Genomic DNA, 26,507 nt, shown 5'->3' with positions numbered 1-26,507 from the left:
CGGATGAATCCGCTACTCTTTATCTGCAGGTACGGAATCGACCGAGTTGAAACGGTTGAGAATGTGTTAAAAGCGTTAGATTTTATTTCTAGCTGATAATCATACACTAACTATGGATGTTTTTACAGTAGTGGTATTTCTCTATAATGTTGGAGTTGCATATCTTCAGGAATGCACCGTCAGAACATTACGTGTAGATGCAGATAAGACTGGGGCTAGAGTAAACGGATATACCTATATCACTTTCTCTAACATTGGCCCGAATGCATGTTACAATGAATGTATCCGAAGAACAAAATGCCGCTCATTTAACTACAACAGTATAACACGAAGATGTGACATTAACAAAATGACTAGTAGCTCAGAAACAGAATTTGTGGACGAAACAAATTGTGTATATGTTGATATGACACAATACAGAGGGGTGAGTAAGATTGTTACTAACAGATTTATGCTCAGGGCATTGATATGGACTATCGTAGAGTTTCAGTAACTTAGGTTATTCTTTATTCTTCGTTTTGTATATTTGTGGTTTTTACTTTTGATTGCATTTGTATGTTTTTTAGTAATTCTTTTTTATTGATGTTCTTTTATTGGGAGGGGTGTTGGTGATTTGCCTTTTTGAGCATGTTTTTGTTTTGTTTAATTGTATCTGTTGTTTAATTGTTCAGTAGATTTTTTCTTGTTTTGGATAAAATTCAAAGATAATATGGATTTACTCAATATGAAATGATTACTTCACCAGAGGGTATCAGCAGCCCAGTAGTCAACACTTCGTTGTTGACATGATTATCAATTATGTGGTCATTTCTATAAATTTCCTATTACAACTAATTTGATCTGAGCGTCAATGATTCTTATGTAGACGAAATGCGCGTCTGGTGTATACAATTATTACCCTGGTACCTTTGATAACTATTGGTAACAATTCTTTGGAAACAATTCACCTTCCTATAACTAATAATGCTAGATTTGTATGACTAAGGTAAAAAAATGTATTTTGACATTTTTTTGCTGCATATTTTATCAAAATAATAAAAGAAAAATATTATTATGTTTCATAAATTGGCACATTAAATAATCTGCATACATAATCAAGTCATGTATGAAAAGAGAGGTCCATGAACATTTGACTGAACTTATTTGTTATAACGACTTTGTATATTTAACTAATTATCACAACTAAGCCAAGTAGCAAACTCTTTAAACCCTTACATAACTCGGGTGAAGCAATATTTCATTATCTGAATTGAAGCATGCCAACAATTGTTCAATATATTTTTATTTTTCAATTTCGTTAAAAGTACATAGTTTGATGGGACTATAGACAACCCAACAACTATAGTATCTGCTGTGTGTAGTGGACTGTGGGCTTTCGATGGATGGTAAACACTTTTTGTTTCTTATATCAGAGTATACATAGTGGCTAATCCTACATAGATGCTTATGCAAGCTAGTATTCTTTTTGGTTTCTTTTGCTGACCAGTTAAATTCACTGATTGTTTTCTTTTTTAGAATAAGAATCACCATAAGTAAATTATACTTTTTTGCATCCTTCATTCGTTCCTGATCTGCTACTGATAAAACAAACAAAACAAAAGAGGTCTTCTGTAATGTATCTCTTCCTTTTGAAGAATTCATCTAATACAATTAGAAAATGTAGATTCATCAGTAAAACTGACAAGTTATAAAGTATTTCAATTTCTTTTTTCTTTTTTACAGTTTTATGTCTTTCAACTTCTCTTTCATCAATTTGCACTTGTAGTCGAAATTTAGAAATCTATAACATGTATAAGAAGACAATAAAAAAGTAAGCTAAGTTGATATAAAGAGCCAGACACTCTACATCGTTTTAAGAACGAATTAGCTAAGTGGTTTAAACGAGTAAACTAATTTGTTTAATAGAGTTGGCCACGTCGTTAATACAACTTTAAGATAAAACATAACCCTGAATCTAGCCGGCGTTCGTACTACGTCCTTTCAGTTTCGTTGTAGTGATAAATTTTACAATATTTCAACCAATAATCTTTTTTTAAAAAAATAATACATCTTAAATCAACTTTATCCAAATCTAGTGATTAGTATAATAACATGGGAGATTGAGGATAACAGAGGGATATCAAACTTCAACATATAGGTGTTAAAAGGCTAATTTTAGTATTATTTGTGTAATAGACATTACAAGAACTTTAACTGTGACACCTGTTAACCGTTAAATAGTAATATTTTCTTAGCAACTGAATGAACTCTCTAGAACTATCGCAATTAATTAGTGCTATTTATCTATGGCCATAAAGTTGCCACTGAAGGACATTTAAAGTTTCTGGTTATTCTAATGTGTTTAACATTCAAAGATAAAGACAGAGTTAATGTATTTTCTGGTCAGTTTTAAGGTTGTTGCTCGATGTGAAAAGTTGGTTACATGTTTGCAATATATAAATATTGTATAAGAACTCGATGTTGTCTTTTGAATTCATATTGAGGTGTAACAATAGGTCAAAATCAAACTAACGACAAAAATACAACGTACGTCATGTTGTGTCCTAAAATATTGTGGGTTCATACATACTACCGATTCCACTTCAACATAAAATATTCTGAATTGCCTTTCTCGTCGATTATATCATTATATAGCGTTGTAGTTTATATCAATTATGATAATAATTTGTTTAGAAATCGGCTTTATGTGCAAAAGCATGGGTTACTGACACTGATTATTTTCTTTGTTTATACTATTTATAGGACTCCTATTATGATCCATGTCCCGGCAGCGATGCTTGTGTTGAGGGAGAATTCTGCCAGACTCTGAAAGATAACATAAATATATGTAATATAGATGTGAAAGGTAAGGTAAATTTTTTTTTATATAGCTATCATTAAAGCTATCATTGCAGTTAAATTATCTATATCATTAAAGTACACTATGGTCGGGTTGTTGTCTCTTTGGCACATTCCCCATTTCCATTCTCAATTTTATTCATTGTTCCTTTTAACGTGTTTTTCGTTCTGTCTTTTGTATATATGTTAGCGGCAATAAGTGAAATTCGGCATTAAGCTTAAATCTTAGGCAATAAGCTAACGCCTAGGCATTAAGTTATTGCCTGAAATTTTCAGGCATTAAGCTTATTTCCTGAAATTTGATGATGATTATTCATCCTATTGCCGAACATAATTTTAGGCAATAAGTGAACTCTGGAATTTATGCATATTTGCCATTATTTGGTGATTTATTATCGATATAAAGTAGTTTCTTATTTATATTTCTAATATTACATGCATAAATATGAATTCATTTGACAGATCTTCAAATTTAGTAAGTTTATTTAGTAATTTTAGCAGTTAAAACATGCTTTTGTAGTATTATAAAGATTTTAAAACAGTGATTGTTTCCAATTAAAAAAGTGGGGAGATTCTTTAGAATAGTTATAATATCTATTTGAATTTTTTTACACTTCACAAGTCGAACTGGTTTGAACCGGTCGAAAGTAGACAAAATTAAGATATGATTTTTGTGCTCACACCATTTTCAAATCTTAAGCTTTTTTATTTGATAAGTATTATCTTTGTTAACAGTTACAAAACTTGTGATAGCAAATTGACACAAATTTCTACCAAGTTTCATATTATTGAATTATTATTTGAAGCGTCTTAATATAAATAACATATTTTTAGTGATTTATTTCTGGTCTCTTGTGGAGAATTGACTCATTGGCAATCATACCACATCTTCTTTTTTAAATTTAGGATGAAACTGTGCCATATAGTATGGTATCATTAAAATTCGAATTTCTTTTCTTTCTTATATTCACACGTATGTTATTCACAGTAATAAAGCGAAGTAGTTGAAGTACTCAGCATTTATATGAAAGATGCACGAGATTTGCCCTCGAACTTGTAAGTATGAAACTGTGACACTTCAAATTCACCTCCCTCAAAGCATTTAATGATTTTACCGATTATATATTCAATTTTATTTGTTTACAATTAGTTTGTTCAATTCTGATATAAAACGTAGTTATATTTTCTTGACGTATGTTTTGTTTCATAGAGTTTTAATGTATAATATTAAAATTATTCATTACCTTTAATTCAAAACTAATAATTATTTTCTAATAAATAATCACTTTATAAATCAAAGTTGTTGGTTAAATTTGATACAATGTTTTCTCATTTGCTATTTTCTTTTACGCGCGGTTAGGACATCCTAGCTAAGCTAATCCTAAGATATCTTCGATGTGCATGCATGGACATGTCGTAAGTCGGTCCTAACTTTATCATTAAATTCTATCCTCAGAATATAGTATTAAAAGACCGATCTTAGGACAGTTTCTATAAACAGGCCCCAGTTCTCATAATGTTATTGTGTAACAAAAATATTTGTATTTAATTGAATACATTTCTTTTATTTACTTGTATTTATATTTTAGGCATTAAGCTTAATGCCTGCACACATTTTTCAGGATTTAAGACTAATGCCGAACAATCATTTAAGCAATAGACTTACTGCCTAGGCGTTAGCTTATTGCCTAGGATTTAACATTAATGCCTAATTTCACTTATTGCCGCTAACATATATATATATTTATCTTAGAAATCTGCAAGTGAAATTGCTTTTACAATGTATGTTGTGATAGAATATGTAGGTGTGGTATGATAACCAAGGAGAAACCCATCAAACAGAATTTAAAAATACAATGAACCAATTCCAAGAAAGTTAAATCACAAAAATACTAAACTTAGAGGAAAATCAATTCGAAAAATCCATAATTACCGTTTATTCAATTGTGAAAGTGTTGAACAAATCAAACGAAAAGTCAACGTCTTGATTTATGACAACAACAAAAATGACGAATAGTACACATAACAGACATCGATAACGTCATTTAATGACTACCAAGCACCCGACTTTAGACAGCCACATTAATTTGTTGTGGGAATACACAGGTTTATGTTGTGTGTTCCGTTGTGTCGTTTGTTTTCTCCTATTTTTGAGTGTGAATTCACATTACTATAAGACGTGTCACGGTACTTTTCTATCCCAAATTCATGTATTTGGTTTTGATGTTATATTGGTTATTCTCATCGGATGTTGTCTAATGCTTAGTCCGTTGCTGTGTGTGTTACATTTTAATGTTGTGTCGTTGTTCTCCTCTAATATTTAATGCGTTTCCTCAGTTTTAGTTTGTTACCCCGATTTTGTTTTTTGTCCATAGATTTATGAGTTTTGAACAGTGGTATACTACTGTTGCCTTTATTTATGAGCGCGCAACTGCTCTGCTCGCCTGTAACAATGGTTCAACGGCACATCCAAAGACGAAACTGTAGAAATAAGTTGGGAATGGTCTTTATCATTAGATTGGTCCAAAAGAAAGAAAAACTTATATAATGAATAGCAAAACACAAAATATCGTTTGGTTTAAAAAATAAGGCGATGTGGTATGATTGCCAATGAGACAGTTATCCACCAAAGTTTAAACGAAGAAGATGTAAACAGTTGCATTTAATTACAAGCATATTAACCGAGATATTGGACAAGAGATAAAGTGTTTTAGATTGTAGAATTATTTCTCGTTACAATAATGAAGATTCACAGTGATAACTTTATTAAACAAGTTATTACTATTACATTATATTGTTCCAACTGAAAAAACTGTTATTGCAGTGGAAAGTAACTAAGACAGATAAGTGTAGTTTTTGTAAGCAAGAAGAATATTATGCTCACTATATTCTGAAGTGTAGATATTTGAATAAATTTTGGCAAAAAATCTATGAACTCTTTAAAAGATGTAAAATAGATTTTGATATTAAATTGCAACATCTGGTATTTGCATATAAAATCACAGATAGTAAATATTATTTTTTGAATTATATACTAACAGTATAAAGTTTTTTTCTATTTATTAGTCATGCTATGTATTCGAGCAGAGAACAAAAACTGTTGATGTCTTTAGTATTTTTGAAAATGAATTTAATAAAGGAATAGATGCATATAAATCAAGATGTCCAATGTTATTGTCAATTAGAAAGAATTTTTAGCATTGATAAATCTCTGCATAAGAAAATTATACATCCTTTATATTATTTTTTAAAAGTTAATAAGTTGGATCAGCTGTTTATTTCCCTGGACAATCAGTGGAGTATAACAGGGTAAATCAAGATAAGCTTGGACTCTTGGTGAAATTTGTAACAAGCAAGATTAGAGGAATAAATATTATTATGTTGTTAAAAAAAGTTTATCAAGCTAGTTATAACTAACATTTTAATTGTCTTGATTTTATTGCTTTTTGTAATTAAATATGTATAATGTCATATATACAATTCAAAACTCATAAACTGTTGGCTTTTATTTAATCAAATTTAAAATAATCGATGTCTTTACGTTTTGTTTATCCTGTTACCAATCAATAGAGAATCTTTTGTTTTGATAAGAATAATAAATGTACCGTACGGTTATATATCCGTACACACAGCAGTAATATTTGGCAAAAATATCTTTAACACATTTTTACAATTGCTATCGCCAACAAAACTAAAATAAAATGCAGAATAGACAAATTTAAACGGGAAATTTCTTAAACGATATTCCCTAAGTGTAGGAGGAGGAAAATCCGATTTGCGGGAGGGAAATGATATCTTCCTGTGGACAAAAAAGTTTCCGTCCAAAATTAAATTTATAAATCTTGTCAAAAAGTGCCTTTTTTCTTGAATAAGTATAATTGATATTTGACGAATGCCTATTCAAATTATGTGAAATTTGTCGTATGCATGCATGGTTTTAAACTTAATCTTTGCACTACAAAAGCCTGGAAAGATAATTATTTGCAAAACAAACCCCAGTTATTCGAAATTCTCCAAAAGTATGACTATCTTGACAATTTCTCATTTGTATTTAAGTATGAAGTTTACTCGAAAAATCCTCGACATTCTGAATATGGTCTTAAAAATTCTAGATAAGTTCTTGATATTTGAATACTGTCTTGAAATTTCTCGACTGGATTGACATCTTCTGAATATTTTGAATGATGTTTTTTTTACATGACAATTCTGAGTTTTACAATTCTTGTCCAATATACATAATATAATTTTATCTTCATTTCTCTTTATAAAACGTATTGTTGTTTCAAGTTACACTTGTTACAATTTTTTTTAGATATAAATATGTCTATGACTATCTTGACAATTTCTCATTTGTATTTAAGTATGAAGTTTACTCGAAAAATCCTCGACATTCTGAATATGGTCTTAAAATTTCTAGATAAGTTCTTGATATTTGAATACTGTCTTGAAATTTCTCGACTGGATTGACAACTGATGAATATTTTGAATGATGTTTTTTACATGACAATTCTGAGTTTTACAAATCTTGTCCAATATACATGATATACATAATATAATTTTATCTTTATTTCTCTTTATAACACGTATTGTTGTTTCAACTTACACTTGTTACATTTGTTTTAGATAAAAAATATGTCTATGAAATTTAAAGTTTTAGCAATACAAATGTTAGTATGTTGATATAAACCAATCTAAATGTGGGTTTGTGAATAATTACAAATGGGGATCCCTAAATCTTATAAATAATTGCTTAATGATTTTTACCAATCAAACTGTAGTCATATTTTATTCTACATGCATAATATTCAATGTATGCTAAATAAACAATTATTGAACATGTAACAAAATGTATTTTTATACATAGTAAAAGGATAGTTATTGTATCCTTATTCTTCCAAGATTTAGTATAGTCCTACTAACTATACAAATCCTTGATTTAACAGAAGAAAATGTGTGCAATGTCATCCGTTGGAATATATATTAAATATTACACATAAACAGGATTTTCCCCATGGAAAAAAAATGAATTTTCTTCATCAAAGTTATGATGTGAAATAATTTAGCATAAAAACGAATTGGTCAATTTCCAAAAGGTTAAAAGAAAATTATTATCTACTCTAGGAAAATTTGAAAACTGTATTTATCATGTTTATAGAGGGTCCAAAAATTATTTCTCTAAAATGTATACTGTTGTGATAGTGTAAAGACATCTTTAAGATCACCAAGAATGTGTCTAGATATACCTGTATTCAGACAACTTAAAGACTTTCAAGTATGTGTCAAGCACAATTCAGACATTACTAAGACTGTCAAGAATATGTGAAGACATATTCAGACATTTTATAGAATGCAAAGAATATGTCAAGACTGATCGAGACAAATTTAGGACAGTCAAGAATTGGTCTATACTAATCATATGTGTTACATATTTGTTTTTTGTAACGTTTTTTTTTTAACTTAATAAGGCCGTAAGTTTTCTCATTTGAATTGTTTTACATTGTCATTTCGGGGCATTTTTTAGCTGACTATGCGGTATGAGCTTTGCTCATTGTTGAAGGCCGTACGGGCACCTATTAATGTTAATTTCTGTGTCATTTTGGTCTCTGGAAGATAGTGGTCGCATTGGCAATCATACCACATCTTTTTTTTATAATCAAGACTCTTATCAGATGATGCAGATAGTGTCGAGAAATGTTTAGACAATATTTATATACTGTCAAGACACAGAAAAATCAAGTACCTTATTAAACAAATTCATACTATGTTAAGAATTTAAAAATCATACAGACAAAGAAAGAATGTCGAGAAAAAAATGAAACTTCAGATAAAAATTAGTCATTTCAGTCTTTTTGACCTTTGTAGTGTTGCGAAAATTTGTTTCCAAAGTTCAGAGCTGTCTTCTAATTTGACCTTACTGACCTTACAAGTTATCTGTGACGATCATAGTGATGAACTGATAGAGCGTCTGGATGGGGTTTACAGAATAGATGATAATAGGATAAACGCGCTGAAAAAAAACGAAATAAAAAAATAGAGAAAAATTAAAGTAAAATCTCAAAAATAGTGAACTCCAAGGAAAATTCAAAAAGGAAAGTCCTTAATCAAATGGCAAAATCAAAAGCTCAAACACATCTAACGAATGGGTAATAACTATCATATTCCCGACTTGGAAATGAAAATGGTGGAATAAATCTGGTTGTATAGCTAGCTAGACCTCCTTCTAGTATGACAGTCTCATACTATTCAATTATATAGACCATTGAAAATTAAACTAATAAGAAATAAGGAACAAACAATGATTTTAGAAAAGGGAGAAGGTTTGGTACCAGTAAAACTTTGAATCCCGCTGCATTTGTTTGCACCTGTCCTAAGTCAGGAATCTGATCTTCTGTTGTTGTCGTCTGTTTATATGGTTCACAATTGTTTCTCGTTTCTTGTTTTCATATAGATTAGACCGTTGGTTATCTCGTTTGAATTGGTTTACACAAGTATTTGTTGGGCTGTTAATAGCTTGCTGTTCGGTGTGAGCCAACGTTCCGTGTTAAAGGCCGTACTTTGACTCTACTTTAATAAACTGGTACTTGGAAGGAGAGTTGTCTCTTTGGCACTCATACCACATCTTCCTTTATAAACTAAATAATAGGGTGCTAAAATTTAAAGAATTGATTATAATCGGATTCTAAAACAAAAACAAAAAATAGATAATAATTGTCAAAATACATAAATGATTAAAAACATGGTGTAAACAATTAAAGAATGCAAAAATGAGAAACCCCATCTTGACCCTAGTAAATCTAAATTGAATAGCATAAATATTCTCAAAGACCAAACAGCCTATTAATTTCTACCTGTGATTTTTTCTTACACTTTTGACGAAAGATATTTCATATTTTTAGGAATAAAATATGAGAAAAAACTTGGGGTTACCGACTTTGTTTTGTCACCATGGCAATCCCAGTTTTGTGTGTTTCTGCAATATGTACAATTTTAGGTTGTTGTTTATATTTTCAAATAATTCAATAACACCGAACCTACAAGCATAATTCTTTTCTACATTGAACTGTAGATTTGTATCTATCGATTTTAGATTGTAGAGTTAAAGATTCTTGGTGGTTACATTCTAAAAGTAAACATACGAATGAAAAATGTTTCCATTATTAACTACCAATAATTTCTTCTAAACAGTTCAACAAAGAAAGTCATTTCTGTTATCTTTTAAATAAAGTCACTAAAACGTTATGTCACTGACCTTTTAAAAATGTTATGAGTAATTTTCATGTTTTTTTCATGTTTTTTTCATTTGTTTTTTTTTTTTAGAAAAAGAGTTTGTTTTTCTATAGAACACTGAATCTGACATCAAAGTACAAGTTTCCAGTAATTTTCGCAAATTAGTATTACATGACCTTTGAAACATATTTAAACTATTGTAATAGCTGTCACTGCAGCAATATAGATCTATTCTATTATCTATAGGATAACATGTATACATAATACAAGAAAACGCATGTATGCATCAGTTTTTGTCATTTTATAAACCGAGCATCTCAGCTTCCGGGAACACCTTCCTTGAAACGTCATATTTTTTGAAATCTCCTTTTACTCCGCTTTAAAAATTATTTGTTATTTCTCCTCCTTCTCTTTGAAAATATTGAAAGTAAAAAAATGAAAATGGCAGATGACACTGCCACTGCTATTGTGTATACGGTAACCTTCTGTGTCATTTGGTCTCGGGTGGATAGTTGTCTCATTGGCAATCATATCACATCTTCTTATTAGAATTTAAGACTATGTAGTGTTTAAGGACGGAGTAGTTTATACCATGCAACTTTCTGACTTAGTCGGGCGTGTAAAAGCTATTCCATCTCATTTGTAGATGCATAATTTTTAGATATAAAAAATCGAATGAAGTTGAAATGAAAGGTAGACATAGACAATTAATTTTTAAATGTTACATGTTAATGGCAATTTTATTAAAAGCGATTTAACGGGCCTTGAATACAGTAAACACATAGAACAAATCAACAGGAACAGACGTCTACAGGTCTATATTTACAATTTAACAATTTTCATTTGAACTGAAAGAAATAATCTTCCATCGCAAACAAAAAGTATTTCTCAGAAGAGCATGAATGTAAAAGATTACAGTTTTATGAATGGGGGAAAAAAACAACATATCGAAAAAAAAAATTCAATCTTTCCGGTCTTTGTAGCTTCTTGTCTTTTGCGTTTAGTTTTTTCAATTTCTACTGAATATTTATAGCAACGGTATCTCATTTTAACTTTACCTAAGTTATTTTGACGCGTGCATCATATTAGAATCCATAAAATATACGAAATGGGACGTTCGTATCTGCCACATTTTACCGATCTCGACAAAACACCATAATCCAGTTGCATTAGCTTATGTGCATATACAAATGTCATATTAGTATGTTTCTTTATTTTTTTGTCTTTCTTGTACCCATTTTACCCAGGTAGACAAATCATCATAGAGCTTTCATAACATAATCAAGTTGCTTTAGCTTATGCACATAAACAAACGTCATATAAGTATTTTCCTTTACTTTTTGTCTTTCTGTGCCATAAAATGATCATTATTGATATTCTTATTCTTAAATCAATTCACTGATATATCAATTCTACATTACATTTTACAACATGCATTTCAATTTACAGAATGCTTGAATGATTGGATATCATTTTCGAATCACTGTTATTTGTTTGTGTATACGAAGATGTCTTGGGAAAATGCAAAGGTAATTAATAACAATATAAAATTATGGCTCGCTGTAGAGGTACATATCTAAAATGATGTACCCGAGTAAGGGTTATATAAAATGAAAACATAGTTTACAGGAATAACACGGTAGGTATCGCTAAATCAAAAACAAAGTTCAGGTCATATTCGAGTTTTTATAATTTTGTTACGTGTCATGCTGCTTATGACATGTGACAAAATTTGGCAATACTTAACATTAATTTGTAGTAATTGATATCATTGGGTTTTATTGTTGGTCACAACCGTATAGATATGTTGAAGGTTGTTCCTAAAATACGTGTTTTGAGCATAGAAACATACAGGTTGTTTTACTACAACTGTGTCGATACGCTGCTCAGTCCACATATGATACAGTGCTTTTGTATTCGCCGTTTCAAAATCCAAAGGATCATGGTTAATGTCAAAGATATTGACCCGAAAATATCGTCACTTCATTGGCTAAATTTGTATTGTTTACTACGCTATTATACAAAAAACACGTTTTGATAAACGCTTTTGAAAAATATTACCCATAATAAATTTGGTAACGTAGCTTTTTAATTGCGCAAAACTAATATTTTAATTCTAAGTCAAATCTGACATTTGATTTAGCAGTTACGTTTCAGTTGTTTTGATTTCTTATATGCTCTCTGTATTGGCCTGTTAAAATTGTGGTCATTAGTGAAATTGATATCAATAATCCTAGAAATACTACTCCTATGTTTGGTTGAACTGCTGTTCTGTCTTATCCTTGTTTTTTGTATCCGTTTTTTGACAATGATTTTGTCAATTTCTCTCCGACTTATAGGTATCTCCTGTAACTTTTATCATAAATAGTAAACAAGTTTTTTTTTCCGAAAGTTTTAAATAATCCGATTTCTTATAACGTATTACCAATGTTATTTCAACTGATCGGGCGGAGCTTACGTTTAATTTGCATAAGAACAGGCTATTAGAAAATGTGTGTGATTAGGATCATTGTGGTTGTAAATATCACTGATTTATAATCACCTATCAGTGTCATCAAACATTTGTGTCAAAGGAATTAAAAAAAATAATGACTGGACATTTCATTGATGAGTTTATCCTAAAACACCTATCTATAGATAGACTGGTTTATTTTTAAGCGAACCGGACAAACTCCGCCCAGTCAAGTGAAATAAATTGAGTACTTTTGTGTCCGACAATTGTATATCTGTGTTTGTAATATACACTTCTCATTCATGACGAGAACAAGTTATCAATAAATGCAATGCATATGTTGTACAAAGTAGATCAGCAACACATACAAGAGAGATGTAGCTGTAATATTAACTGAACTTTTAAATAGTGTTCTATTGTAAGGGTGTATTTGGCTACTTGAGGATAAAAAAAAGTTTTTTCAAACTGATTTATATTCAATAAAAGTGTGGTTCAATTTATTTTTAAATTTTTATATTTTTGTCGAAGGATCAAGGTAATTTTTTTGTCTATTTTTTCCTAAATTACACGAGCAAAACTAATGTACGTAAAAGTGTCTGCTACTACCTAAAGTGTTAAACAAAGGCAGCAGTAGTATACCGCTGATCAATAGCCATAATTTGATTAAGCAAAAACAAATCCGGGTTACAAACTGAAACAAATCAACTATTAGAGGAACATTACAGAAAAACACATTCACTGAACTGGAACTAAAGTAAACTTCAACACAAATAGAAACTGATTGTGTAATAACAACTGTTATATTCATGACTTGGAACGTGACATTTTATGAAAAAATGGTACATAAAATTGTAACATCCAATATTAGTACATGTATTAAATTATTATATGATATAGAAAAATAACTAAAAAATGACCTATGTTAAATTGATATGAGTAGCCAACTGGATAATGAATATAGAATACAATTCAACAAACCGAGGGTTGTTATTGTGGGAAGGGATTTTTTTTTACTTTATTTAAGCAGTGACTATCAATATTACAATCGGTCGCCAATTTTAATGGCAGCAATATATCTAAGTGTTATCGTTATGACAGAGATCTTATATCATGCATAATCGTTACAGATCTTACTAGTGTAATGTGATTCCAGATCAGCTATGACAGAGAAATGTTAACATATGTTAATGTTTGTTGTAGGTTCAATGCCAGACAGGAGAGGGGTACTTGGTGAAAATTGAAAATAGTGAGGAGAACACATGGATTAAGTCAATAGTTAAAGGTATATCTTGTAATTATCATATAATGAACCAGAACTGACATATTTCTGTCTCGTTGACATATCTGTTCATTTCATTTTATTCAAATAACCAACACTAATGTCGGAACCCATTTAAAGGTAAGAAAATAGCACCAGATCTAATATCAAGCTTACTACTAGACGTATAAATAAGGTAAAGTAACAAAAATACTGAACTCCGAGGAAAATTCAAAACGGAAAGTTCCTAATCAAATGGCAAAATCAAATATATGTTACCATTTGCGAGTATAGTCTTCAGGAACCGAGGATAGACCGTCGGAAAGAGACAATAAATGGCTGACCCGTGCTAGCAAAAGACACTCTTGTAGATGTCGAAAAAAGAGTAGGCTTATGCCGCTACAAGGCAATACTCGCACCCACAACTTGAAAGGGATTACTTGTTTCCCAATCCACTTTAAAAAAATATGTTTAAAACTAAACTAATGTATGTTGAGTGTTCAGCGCGAGAAACATGTCATTTAGAATTTATTCAAACCACACCATAGCCCTCTTCCTCTTTCACTCTTACCCATGTCAACATTCAGAATTTTTTCATCTTTCAAGTCTTTAAGATGTCAGTTGAAGCGAGATGATTTCAGCTTCCCAATTGTGAACTTTTCATTTCTATGTAGTGCCTGCATACGGAGTATATATCTGCCAATTGATATGATATTCCCGCGCTTTTATTTTCTAGCTCGATTTCCTTGATGAGGATTGATGCTCACAAGGAAGCTATCAAACCAAGAGTTCCAAATGGTGAAATTGAAAACATCCCTTCGTAAATTTTACGGATGCCATCACGAGTTGGTTGACCGTTATGGAATAACCGTTTCACAGATGATACGTTTCTTACGTCGTAACTACAATCCCCTCCCTTTTTCATGAATGTGACCTACCGAATAAGACTTTTAACCGGGTTTGTAATAACATGAGCAACACAACGGGTGCCACATGTGGAGCAGAATCTGCTAACACTTCCAGAGCACCTGAGATCACCCCAGTTTTTGGTGGGGTTCGTGTGGCTCATTCTTTAGTTTTCTAGTTGTCAGTTTATTTTCGAGTTATCTTTGAGGGTATCTTTGGCCCTTCTTTTGAAATGATTAAAATTCTTGTTCTATTATGTTATTCAATGAGCGGGAAATCCGGGATTACCAATGTAGAGTATTTGAATAAAAGGTTTAATTAAACAAAAACAGCTGAAGAGCTTTATATCACAAAGGACCTCGCAAAACAGCCAAATCAATCAATTGCTTGCTTAAGGTATTAATTAGCCGTCCCTTTTTGCTCACCTTTCCAAAAGGGTCAAGTGTAATTTTGTAATCTTTTTGCAACCGCCGTTCATTGTCGTCCGTCGTCGTCTGTAGTCTGTCGATGTTTATTGTCGTCGTCCGTCGTTAATCTTTACAAAAATCTTCTTCTCTGAAACTTAGTCTCAGACAAATATAACTAAATTTGGTCACAATCATCATTAGGGTATCTAGTTTTAGAAAGATGTCTGATTACACCGTTCGCCAACAAACTATTCAAAATGTCTATCATTAAACGCATTTTGTTGCTTATATTTCTGATTTTTCCACGGTAAAATAACGTATTTAACATTCTTTGAAAATTTCAGAGAAATTTCAGAGAAATCAGACAACCTGCTGTCCCTGAACTGCTAAATTTTGCAGTTTTTGGTTCTTATAAAAATATTTTTATACATAGAGATTAACTAAATACAGCAACAATATTCACATGGTTCAGCAAATTACAAATTACAAATAAGATAGTTCGACCAAAACTGTCAATTGACCCCTTATTGAGCTATTGCCCTTTATAGTAATTTTTAAACAATTTTTCTTAAATTGTTGTAATTTCTAGACAAAGTTTTCTCCACTAAAACTACTGGGCCAATTAGAATAACAATTGGTTTGCAGTAGACCATATATCCTGATTGAATGTATTCGATAACTCTGCCATTTAACCATCATAGCTAACATTGGTAAACATAGAACATATGGGTTTACTATAGAAGTTTATGAATAAATTAAAAAAAATAAACCATTTTTAATGGTCAAGACATGAAAAATAATTTGAATAATGATAAAGGGTCTTCAGTAACTATTGTAAATAGTTATTAGAAGATGTGGTATGAGTGCCAATGAGACAACTGTCCATCCAAGTCACACTGTGTAAAAGTAAACTATTATAGGTCAAGATAATGTCTTCAACACGGAGCCATGGCTCACACCTAACAGCAATAATTAAGAGGCCCAGCAATTAAAACAATTCCAACGGGAAAACCAACGGGTTAGTTTATATAAAAAACAAGAACCACATGAACAAATGACAGCCACTGAACATTAAGTTCCTGGCTGACTAAAATAGAATGACCTGCTTTTAATTTAATTTCAGACCAAATTAAACCAAACTTTGTCTCAATCATGACTATGGTATCTAATGCTATTTATTATGATAATTTAATCTTATTTTAAATGATTTCCTTAACCACTGTAAATACAGGTGCGCAATACAGGCTCTTGAGAGCCTCTAGTATTAGATAGGGGAAGGGGTAGCATGTTTTTCTTTTTTTCTAAAATGGCTTTTTTCTAAGTTTAAAAAAAATGGTTGAATTTTGTATTGTTGATTGACAGAATACCCCCTCCCTAAAAAAGATAAAAAAAAATAATGGTTTGTGCTTTGCTAAATGATAGAACATTCTCATTCAGTTTTTATGATATGCTTTGCTTGTTAGATGTGAGACAATTAAGTGCATGGTTTAATGTAAAGGCAAACATATGCTAAATGTTTCTAATAACATGAAAGTGATATTATGTAATTATGCATAGCATTGCTTAAAAATGAATGAATAGAGACGTGGATATTATGAACAAATAAACCCAACTACTTAAAACAAAAATAAATTTAAATATTGTGATATTATGTAGACACGTTTCTAAGATTATTAAAAATAGTTAAAGACCTATACATATTGGCTTCTAGATATACATGTGAACCTTTTTTATGACTCGGGAGCTTGAATTTTTCATTTTTCCTCCGTCCGGTCGTTCGTCTCATCTCCTTTTCCACACTCCTGCTTCATTTCGCTCGTATATGTAACAATGGTTTAGATTTTAAGGAGAGAAATTTATGTTTTTGCTGAAAAATTATTACACCAGGGTTTTCGATATAACAAACTAGTCAAAACATTTACTAAATTTTATCATCGGTATAAGGACGTCATTCGTAAATATAGCTCCACATGCAGACTTCCTATACGTTCAGGTATTTCACATTCATTTTTTATGGAAATATTCTTTATAAAGCACCAAAATGTCAGTATTCACCTCATAGCTAACAAATTCTTTAAATAGACTTATTGAGAAGCGATATAGTTACGATACTGTTGTCAGGTCATTAAAGACTGCATATTTTGGCGTTAATAGTGATTCACTTGTAGGGTCTTTGCATCAGAACTAAACACATTTATTTAAAATCAGTTGTTGGCATGACACGGGTTATGTTCTTCCCATTTATGTTATAATGGTATGATACTAAACCCCTAACGGGAAGAGTTATGTCTCATATTCATATGATGAAGACATAATCTTTCAATCAGTTCAATTGTCTGGAGCTGGCATGTTAGTTAACTGCTAGTAGTCTGTTGTTATTTATGTATTATTGTCATTTTGTTTATTTTGTTTAATGTCTTTGGTTACATCTTCTGACATCAGACTCGGACTTCTCTTGAACTGAATTTTAATTTGCGTATTGTTATGCGTTTACTTTTGTACATTGGTTAGAGGTATAGGGGAGGGTTGAGATCTCCTAAACATGTTTAACTCGGCCGCATTGTTGCGCCTGTCCAAAGTCAGGAGCCTTTGGCCTTTGTTAGTCTTGTATTTTTTTTAATTTTAGTTTCTTGTGTACAATTTGGAGTTTAGTATGACGTTCATTATCACTGAACTAGTATATATATTTGTTTACGGGCCAATTGAAGGACGCCTCCGGGTGCGGGAATTTATCGCTGCATTAAAGACCTGTTGGTGACCTTCTGCTGTCTGTTCTATGGTCGGGTTGTTGTCTCTTTGACACATTCCCCATTTCCATTCTAAATTTTATTAATGACAATTATACGCAATGCTGAGTACCACAACACACGAACAGAGTTCGAATTTGGGTTTTGAGTCATTTACTTTTCTACAGTTATGTACCTTTTAATCAATTTGAAAATTTAAACCTCTAAATTGCATAAAGTCTCCTGCAGCTCGAATCAATTTTATAAAATTTTGTGAAACATTTCTCATAAAATGATAGAGATGTTATGTGCAGGTTTGCATCTGTTAAAAAATAAATAGAGATGTGGGTATTATGAAAAATCCGACAACACAAAAAAAAGCCTGGAGATTTTCATAGAATAAAAACATGTTTCTCTAATTCTCCGTCAACTTTTCCCTTTCTGTACCCATTGTATAAGAAAATTAAATCAACGTGTGGTTCGTTTGATCTCATTTCTTCATTGGTTAAAATCAAAGTATGACGTTGAATTTTCTTGCTTTTCTCCGAATTTCTATTGTGAGGGCATGAAAAAGGTGACCACGTCTGATGACGTCACATAGAAAGGACAAATCTTTTTTGCCGAAAATTCGAAAAGAAAGGATAAATATCCACCACCAAATCTTGTGTAATACGATATTTATCCACTCTCGAAAGTTAAATTTTAATTATTTAAAACGCTCGACGAGCCTCGCGTTTTATTTTAAATATGTAACTGTTTCGAGTCGATAAATATCGTATTACACTCGATGCAGTGGTAGAATCCAAATGTCTCATTTTGTTTAAGACCTCTATATATATTTTTTCTTGACATATAATGTTTTTACCTTTTTAATTTTACTTATTGGGTTGTTGTCGCATTGACATATATTACCTATAATCATTTTTTATGCTACTAACTTTTTTTTTAGATGAAATATGGATAGGATTGAATGATCGTCAAACAGAAGGACATTGGGTTTGGGATTCTGATAATTCAACACTCACGTATAACGATTGGTCCCCTTCTGAACCAAATGGTGGAGAAATAGAAAGCTGTTGTATGTTTTGTAATGCATCATGCTCGTTAAGTAGTTACAGATGGAATGATGCTCGTTGTTATTATGAATATGGATATGTGTGTGAGAAACTGTTGTAAAGAAAGGTATTTCATTTAGCCTCAACATTTCGTAACCGTCCATTTTGGACTCTTTCCGTCCATTGTAAGTCAGTTTATTACATTAGTAAATAACTGTATAAGATGTTCTCCCCACTGTTTCAAATTACCACCTTTTTAAAAAAACTGTTATAAATTGATTATAAGCAAATAAGGGAATTTAAAAATGATACATTATAGATTTTGTGCCCTTATTTTCTGACGCATTTAATTGAAAATGTGTAGGGAAGGGATTCTCTCTTATTTCATACATTTAAAACAGGCATCTTTTTTAATTTTAAAAACTATAAAGAAAGAAAAACGTCATTTTGTGAGATTTGTTCACCTATGACTTTTTTTTTTAAAATATATGCAAAATAATCAATAAAAAAAATCAGCGGGCAATTGTGGATTTTTAAAGTATATCCAAATATTTCTTTATTTCCTATTTATTGATAAAAATCTAGAAAATACCAGATTTCTGACAAAAATTCATAACAAGTGTAGTATAACTTCTTAAGAACATGTGTGAAATGTCATTTTAATTTTAAAACAGATATGTTCTTTAAAGATTCCTATGGTCATTCAAGAATTTAAGAATCATTAGGCTTTACCATTTGAGTTTGAAAATTCAAGAAGAGTCGGAACCACCATAGTCATTGAGTTTTTATTTAATTTCTACAAATACACGCACTTGTTATATACAGTTATTCATGTGTTATGGTAAAGAAAATAAATCACCGCCTTCATTTATTAGATTTGATTTTGGTAAACGTAATCTGTACGATGTTTTACGTTTGAAGTTAGATTCAAAACAAACCGGAGATAGCTATATAATATAGTTGATTGCTACCTTAGTTTGCTATTAATAAGTATTGAAATGTGCATTGTTATTAAATGTAATATCAGTATTTAGTTCAAATATAATCATAAATCAGTCCTAGCTCTATCTTATTCATTCAAATGTGACGTCATTTTTCATTTTTTGATGATCTGTTTTACAAATTCAAATGTGGCGTCATTTTTTGTCATTTTTTTCAATTTCAAATATGACGTCACTTGGCGTTGAGGTTTGGACTCATTCGGATGTGTCTATTTTTTGTGTTGCATTTTGTCGGGTTATGTAATGTATTTCGGTTGTTTCCTGTAATTACATTGTGTAGTTAATACTTACAGTTTTGTCATGTATATCTTTTGTATAGTCATTTTATAAAATTTACTGTTTGTAAAGGTATAAATTATTCTTAATAATAGGTCAATCTGGTACCTAACTGAAAACCCTGACCGTTTTTGGCACAACTTTTTTGAACTTTTGGTTCTCGATGCTGTTCAACTTTGTACTTGTTTCGGCTTTCAAACTTGTGTATCTGGGCGTCAGTTGTAAGTCTTGTGTTGACAAAATGCACTTCTTGCGTATTAAAATTTTAAACTTGTTGCCTTTTGTTAGCTTTATTCGTGTATTTCTATGTCAATTGTGTTCTCCTATTTATTTATATTGTAGTCCTGCAATGTTGTGTTGTCATTTTAATGTTATATTTCACATGGCCATAAAAGAGGGAGGTTTGGCATGCCACAAAACCAAGTTCAACCCATCATTTTTTCCTTTAAAAATGTCCTATATTATAGTTCGTTTCTATGTGTGTTACATTTTAACGTTGTGTTTCCGTTGTGTCGTTTGTTTTCTCTTATTTTTGAGTTTGAATTCACGGTACTTATCTATCCCAAATTCATGTATTTGGTTTTGATGTTATATTTGTTATTCTCATAGGATTTTGTCTAATGCTTAGTCCGTTTGTGTTACATTTTAATGTTGTGTCGTTGTTCTCCTCTCATTTTTAATGCGTTTCCCTCCGTTATAGTTTGTTACCCCGATTTTGTTTTTTGTCCATGAATTTATGAGTTTTGAACAGCGGTATACTACTGTTGCCTTTATATATGGGAAAATTTTATGGGGAGACAAAAGCCCGTGTCTTTGAAGTATCTATCTATATTGAAATCATATGTGAACATATGAAAAAAGAAGTCTTTACTCGACGACTTGTGTAAAGAGAGAGCAACATGCTACTCATGTTTGGTGGAATCATCGCAGACCTGTTGCATGGCTAACCCGTCCCTATCCAGGTTTTAAAAGGGTTTACTTTTTGTTTGTTCTCATCCTGGAATTGCAGGTGCAGGTTGCTTTTGGCAATGTATATATAACCACATATAACGTATATATATATAACAACATAAAACATAAAAACAGTCAAAGTTATATCAGCATGAAGTAACAAATTAGAATCTCATATAGAGCATGCAAAGAAAGAAAAATAGAAGCAAAACTAACAGGCAGTAAATTATTTTTCTATTAAATATAACTGACGTCATTAAAAGTTTAAAAATATAAAGATTGAAATATGGTTACTATTTAAATCAATAGATTTCTTTTATGGGAATTAACTCAAAAGTTTTGAACTCTGATATATACTTGGTGATCTAGATATATCAAGGGAAAAAATATTTTCAACAAGTATTGATTTACCTCATTTCTGGAAAAGATTTGTAAAAACATATATCACTTTTCTACGTCTACTTTCTGTTTTTGTTTGATGTATTTATATGTGTATTCATCTAAAGCATGTAACGAGTATGAAGTCTATTGCAACTGATTTATATTTAGTTCGTTACTATGTTTTTCTAAAATGTTTAACATTTCACAGCGGTTTTAAACTTTTACCTAAATTATTCATCACTTATTTTTATTAATAATGTATTTACAAATACACAGATCAAATTTACTCGTTCATTGTGTGTTAATTTGTGTTACTATATTTTTTTTATGAGTTAAGCCATTCCAATCGATATTGATTTGATAGTGTGTCGTTCTTATTGAAAGAATGGCAGCAGCCTTATAGTATTACAGTTTTGAAGTTTATTCTGCATATGCACTTCGTTAATACGTGTTTTTTTTTATTTTACCCTTCCACAAATGAACTGTTTTATAACTCGTGTAAACATTCCATTCGTGTTAATTTCACCTTCAATGATAGAATTGTAATGCTTTATGATATTTAATGTTTATTTATTTAGTTTATATTTCGTTTCTCTGTTTTTTTTTAAATATATAAGCTTCGATAAGAGTTTGGTTTAACTATAAATGTTCATTTCTGTTCTCGTACTATGAGTAACAAAATTATTTATTTTATAAAAAAAACCGTTCTCCATTACTGTATATCTTTTAACAAAATTATTTTCATTTACCAGTGTAAATTATTTTGTTGTACGTGGCATTGTGCTTAAGATTTTGGTTAACTCTCTGAAATTGTTTAACATCAAACCTCTTACTGTATTGAGTTTGTATCTACATTGTGTCATTGGTCGAATTTATTTGTTCGATGTGTGTTCACTTGTTTATTGTATTATGTCTTTTGATTGAGTTAAGCCCTTTTAATTGATATTTTATAGTGTGTCTTTCTATGTTGTACTGTAACACGACTATTGTTTTGTTGGGTAAGGGTAAAGGTTTGTACCTATCAAAACGTTCAAATCCGTTGCATGTTTGCACCTGTCTTAATAGTTATCAAAGGTACAAGGCTTATAATTTAATACGCTAGACGCCCATTTCGTCTTCATAAGACTCATCAGTGATGCTCAGATCAAAATAGTTATAAAGCCAAACAAGTATTAAGTTGAAGAGCATGGGGGACCCAAAATTCTAAAATGTTGTGCCAACAACAGCTAAGTCAGGAACCTGATGTTTAGTGGTTGTCGTTTGTTGATGTGTTTCCTAAGTATTTCTCGTTTCTCGATGATTTTTATACGGATTCGACCGTTGGTATTCCCATTTCAATGATTTTACACTAGTATTTTTTGAGACAATTTACAGCTTGCTGTTCGGTGTGAGGTCCGTGCTGAGGATCGTACTATAACCTATTATTGGTAAACTTTCACAAATTGTGACTTGGAGAGAGAGACCTGTCCATTGTTCTTTCATATCATAGCTTCTTATTTCTATTATAACAAAATCCATTAAGAGATTATTACAATGATAAATAACGAGAAAATAAAATATCAAAAAGCATAGTTTATTGACGTTGTTTTTTAAACACGCAGTTTAATGAGGTATCAAATGTAATAATACTTGATGCATGCTATTGTAGTTATTTCTTTTGTAAATACTTTTCTTAAGTTTTCATATTCAAAGTTTCCAAAGATTCTAAATGTGTACTTGTTGTTTTCTGTTTTCTTCATTTTTTTGTTGTTTTTGCTTTGACATATTCCCCATATCCGTTCTAAATTTTATTGGCAATTAAGATAATAAGTAATATGCATTCTATGTTTTTATTTACTTTTAGGTTTCAATAAATAGTGAGTATTTTAGATAACACATGAAATTTGGGATTTATTGCAATAGTTATATCCAAGTTAATATTCTGGACCTTCCCGTTCCTATCCTAAAAGTACAATTTCAAATTACAAAATCGTGTTTTCAAATATTGGTAGATTGATTGCATTTGTGATTTATGTGATTAAATATTTAAAAGCGACAGTAGTTTCTATGATTTCAGTTTGTTTACACAACACAAAAAGAATTAATTCTTTCTATTAGTTCAAGGGCCCTCTTTTGTTACATTGATCTGTTTTTCATACAAAGTCGATTTTAATTTGTAACAAGCATTTGTTAATTGTTGCATACGATGCATTACAGTAGTGGCTGGCCCAAGTCTAAAAGTTATTGAATAAATATAATAACAGAAGCATAATATCATGTATATATTGAATGATTTTTTCATGATTTACATCAGATAAAGAAATATAGGAAGCATGATAATTATATAAACATTTCAAAGCGACCGTAGTTGTCCATTGCCTTTTTGTGTTTCTTTAATACATGTATGACGTGGCTCTATAGTTATTATTCGGTATTGCACTATGGTATATTTGTGTATTCTTGTCCTAATTGTTTGCTAAGATGCTTAGTATATACTCCATTTTAAGCTTCTTTGTTACATATTTGTTTGTTTTTAGAGTGATTGAGATTATAACACAATGATTGCGATATCCCTATTTTTGACATTTTCACCTGTTATATCTGTTTGTTTTGTTCACACATCGTTGCCAATATAATGGAATTTAATATGACTATCATACAGGGAGAGATTAAAGCTAGCTTTTAAACCAGGTTTAATCCACCATTTTCTCCATAAGAAAATGCCTGTACCAAGTAAGGAATATGACAGTTTGAGATTTTGCTGCTTTTTTCATTTGATTAGGAACTTTCCTTTTTGATTTTTCCGGAGTTCAGTATTTTTGTGATTTTACTTTTTGCATATATACCTGCAATGTAAAACAAAAATGTTTTTAAAAAATCATTGTATATTGTTTTCTGTGTGTAAATGTCATGCCATGCATCAAGAGTCCTTAATCGGGATAATTAGTATTCCTATATTTCTTATTTTGATATGTTTATATATATTGTAGTATGGTTGTAAAATTATGTAAAGCAGTTTCACTAGGTAAAACTTAAGTTTGGTCAAATACCGATTAAATGGTAAAATTATAAAAAAAAATATGTCCTTTTTTATATTCCTAAATAAGTGAAACTGCTGGTATTTTGTGTGTGAATTTGTTTAACATTTTTTATTACTTTTTTTTTTCTTTTAAATAAACGTTTTAATGAACTACAAGTTTCTTTCTGCCTTACGCAATGAGATAAAAGTCATCATCCGCTGGCCAAGACAAGTACACATTTATTTGGATTAAAGTATATGTAAAACATATTAAGACATATAAAAAATTTTTTCGGACTAACAGTTGGACAAAAAATTAAAACAAGAGTTTAATATCTAATAAACAGCTGCGCCATGAGCGCATGATACGCCAGACGTCTTGTTTGGAAGTTTTATGCAATAATCATCAATAGTTTCTGAGAAAGTTTTAAGCAAAAACAATTTTTGAGACACGGCGGGACATGTGAACCCCCCCCCCCACCACCCTGTTTTTTTTTTACAAAAAAATAAATATCACTGAAATATAATTTTGAATCAAACCAAAAAGTATACAGATCTTTAGATTAATATAACATAGAAGTGTGTACAGTTTCAAGCAATAATCATAAATTGTTTTTGAGATACGGCGCGACATGTAAAAAAAGCCATCCCCTTTTTTACAAAATACTCAATAACTCAAAAATAAAATTTTGAGTCATCACCAAAAAGTATACAGATGTTTAAATAAATATATCAAAGAAGTGTGTAAAGTTTTATATGCAATAATCCTAAATCGTTTTTGAGATACGGCGCGACATGTAAAAACTCCCTCCCCCTTTTTTACAAAATACTCAATAACTCAAAAATGAAATTTTGAATCATCACCAAAAAGTATACAGATCTTTAAATTAATATAACAAAGAAGTGTGTAAAGTTTTAAGCAGTAATCATAAATCGTTTTTGAGATACAGCGCGACATGTCAAAAAACCCTCCTCCTTTTTTACAAAATACTCAATAACTCAAAAATGAAATTTTGAATCATCACCAAAAAGTATACAGATATTAAGATTAATATAACTAATAAGTGTGTAAAGTTTAAAGCAATAATCAAGAATTGTTTTTGAGATACGGTGCGACATGTGAAAAAAAAACACACCCCTGTTTAGTTACAAAGTGCCGTAACTCAAAAAGTTTAAATCTGATTTTCACCAAAAAGTATACAGATCATTTGACCATTATAAGAAACAACTATATTAAGTGTCATGAAATTTGGATAAGTCATTCTCAAGTTACGGTGCGACATGTTTACGGACAGACGGACAGACGGACAGACAGACGGACGGACACCGGGCATTTGTATACCATAATACGTCCCGTTAAAATTTTGACGGGCGAATAAAAACTCCTTCCACAAAAATCCAATAATCGACTCACATTAAATACAGGCCACAGTAGTATACCGCTTATTGAAATTCATAAATCATATGAGAAAAACACCCAAATCCGGGTTACAAACTAAAACTGTGGGAAACCCATCAAATATAAGAGATCTACGACAAAACACTTAAAAAAACACACACAGAAACGAACTATAATATATCAATGGCCATGATTCTGACTTGGTTCAGGACATATTAAGAAAAAATGGTGGGTTGAACCTGGTTTTGTGGCTAGCCAAACCTCTCGCTTTTATAGCAATGTTAAATATAATAAAAAACTACAACATTACACATGACAAAACTACAATACAAATAAATGGGAGAACATATAGGACAGGCTACATCCAAATTATAGCTATCATAAGGTACCAAGGTTATAATTTAACTAGAACACACCCGCGAAATCGCGGGCGTTCAGAGCGTAGTTTAAAGTATGTAAAGTGAAAGAATTTTGTAAAATATTGAATGACTGGAGAATTTCAGCAAAAGTATCATAAGTCATATACAGGTTATTTGGGACAGGAAAATGTGTGTTTTTTTTTATCCCTCCTCCTTTATTTCCAAAATTCCCAATTTTTGGTTTTCTATCAATTTCAATATGAACATAGTTTT

General features: G+C 30.8%; 1 protein-coding gene across 1 annotated transcript; it reads left to right on the top strand.

Moving 5' to 3' along the window:
- Positions 1 to 2,618: 2,618 nt before the first annotated feature.
- Positions 2,619 to 18,990, top strand: LOC143043770 (perlucin-like protein). Its single transcript, XM_076215947.1, has 4 exons — positions 2,619 to 2,845; positions 11,515 to 11,594; positions 13,718 to 13,799; positions 18,764 to 18,990. The coding sequence occupies exons 2-4, from the start codon at positions 11,574 to 11,576 to the stop codon at positions 18,988 to 18,990; spliced, it is 330 nt and encodes a 109-aa protein (XP_076072062.1). The 5' UTR covers positions 2,619 to 2,845; positions 11,515 to 11,573.
- Positions 18,991 to 26,507: the final 7,517 nt, after the last annotated feature.

This window comes from Mytilus galloprovincialis, chromosome 8 (genome assembly GCF_965363235.1).
Source record: "Mytilus galloprovincialis chromosome 8, xbMytGall1.hap1.1, whole genome shotgun sequence".
Taxonomy (NCBI): domain Eukaryota; kingdom Metazoa; phylum Mollusca; class Bivalvia; order Mytilida; family Mytilidae; genus Mytilus; species Mytilus galloprovincialis.
This window is presented reverse-complemented; position numbering and strand designations above follow the sequence as displayed.

Bases quoted from the DNA above. Each gene is read 5' to 3' on its own strand.
- LOC143043770 (XM_076215947.1), top strand. From the start codon at position 11,574: ATGTCTTGGGAAAATGCAAAG. The intron at 11,595-13,717 runs GTAATTAATAAC...TGTTTGTTGTAG, and splicing joins TGTCTTGGGAAAATGCAAAG to GTTCAATGCCAGACAGGAGA. The intron at 13,800-18,763 runs GTATATCTTGTA...CTTTTTTTTTAG, and splicing joins GATTAAGTCAATAGTTAAAG to ATGAAATATGGATAGGATTG.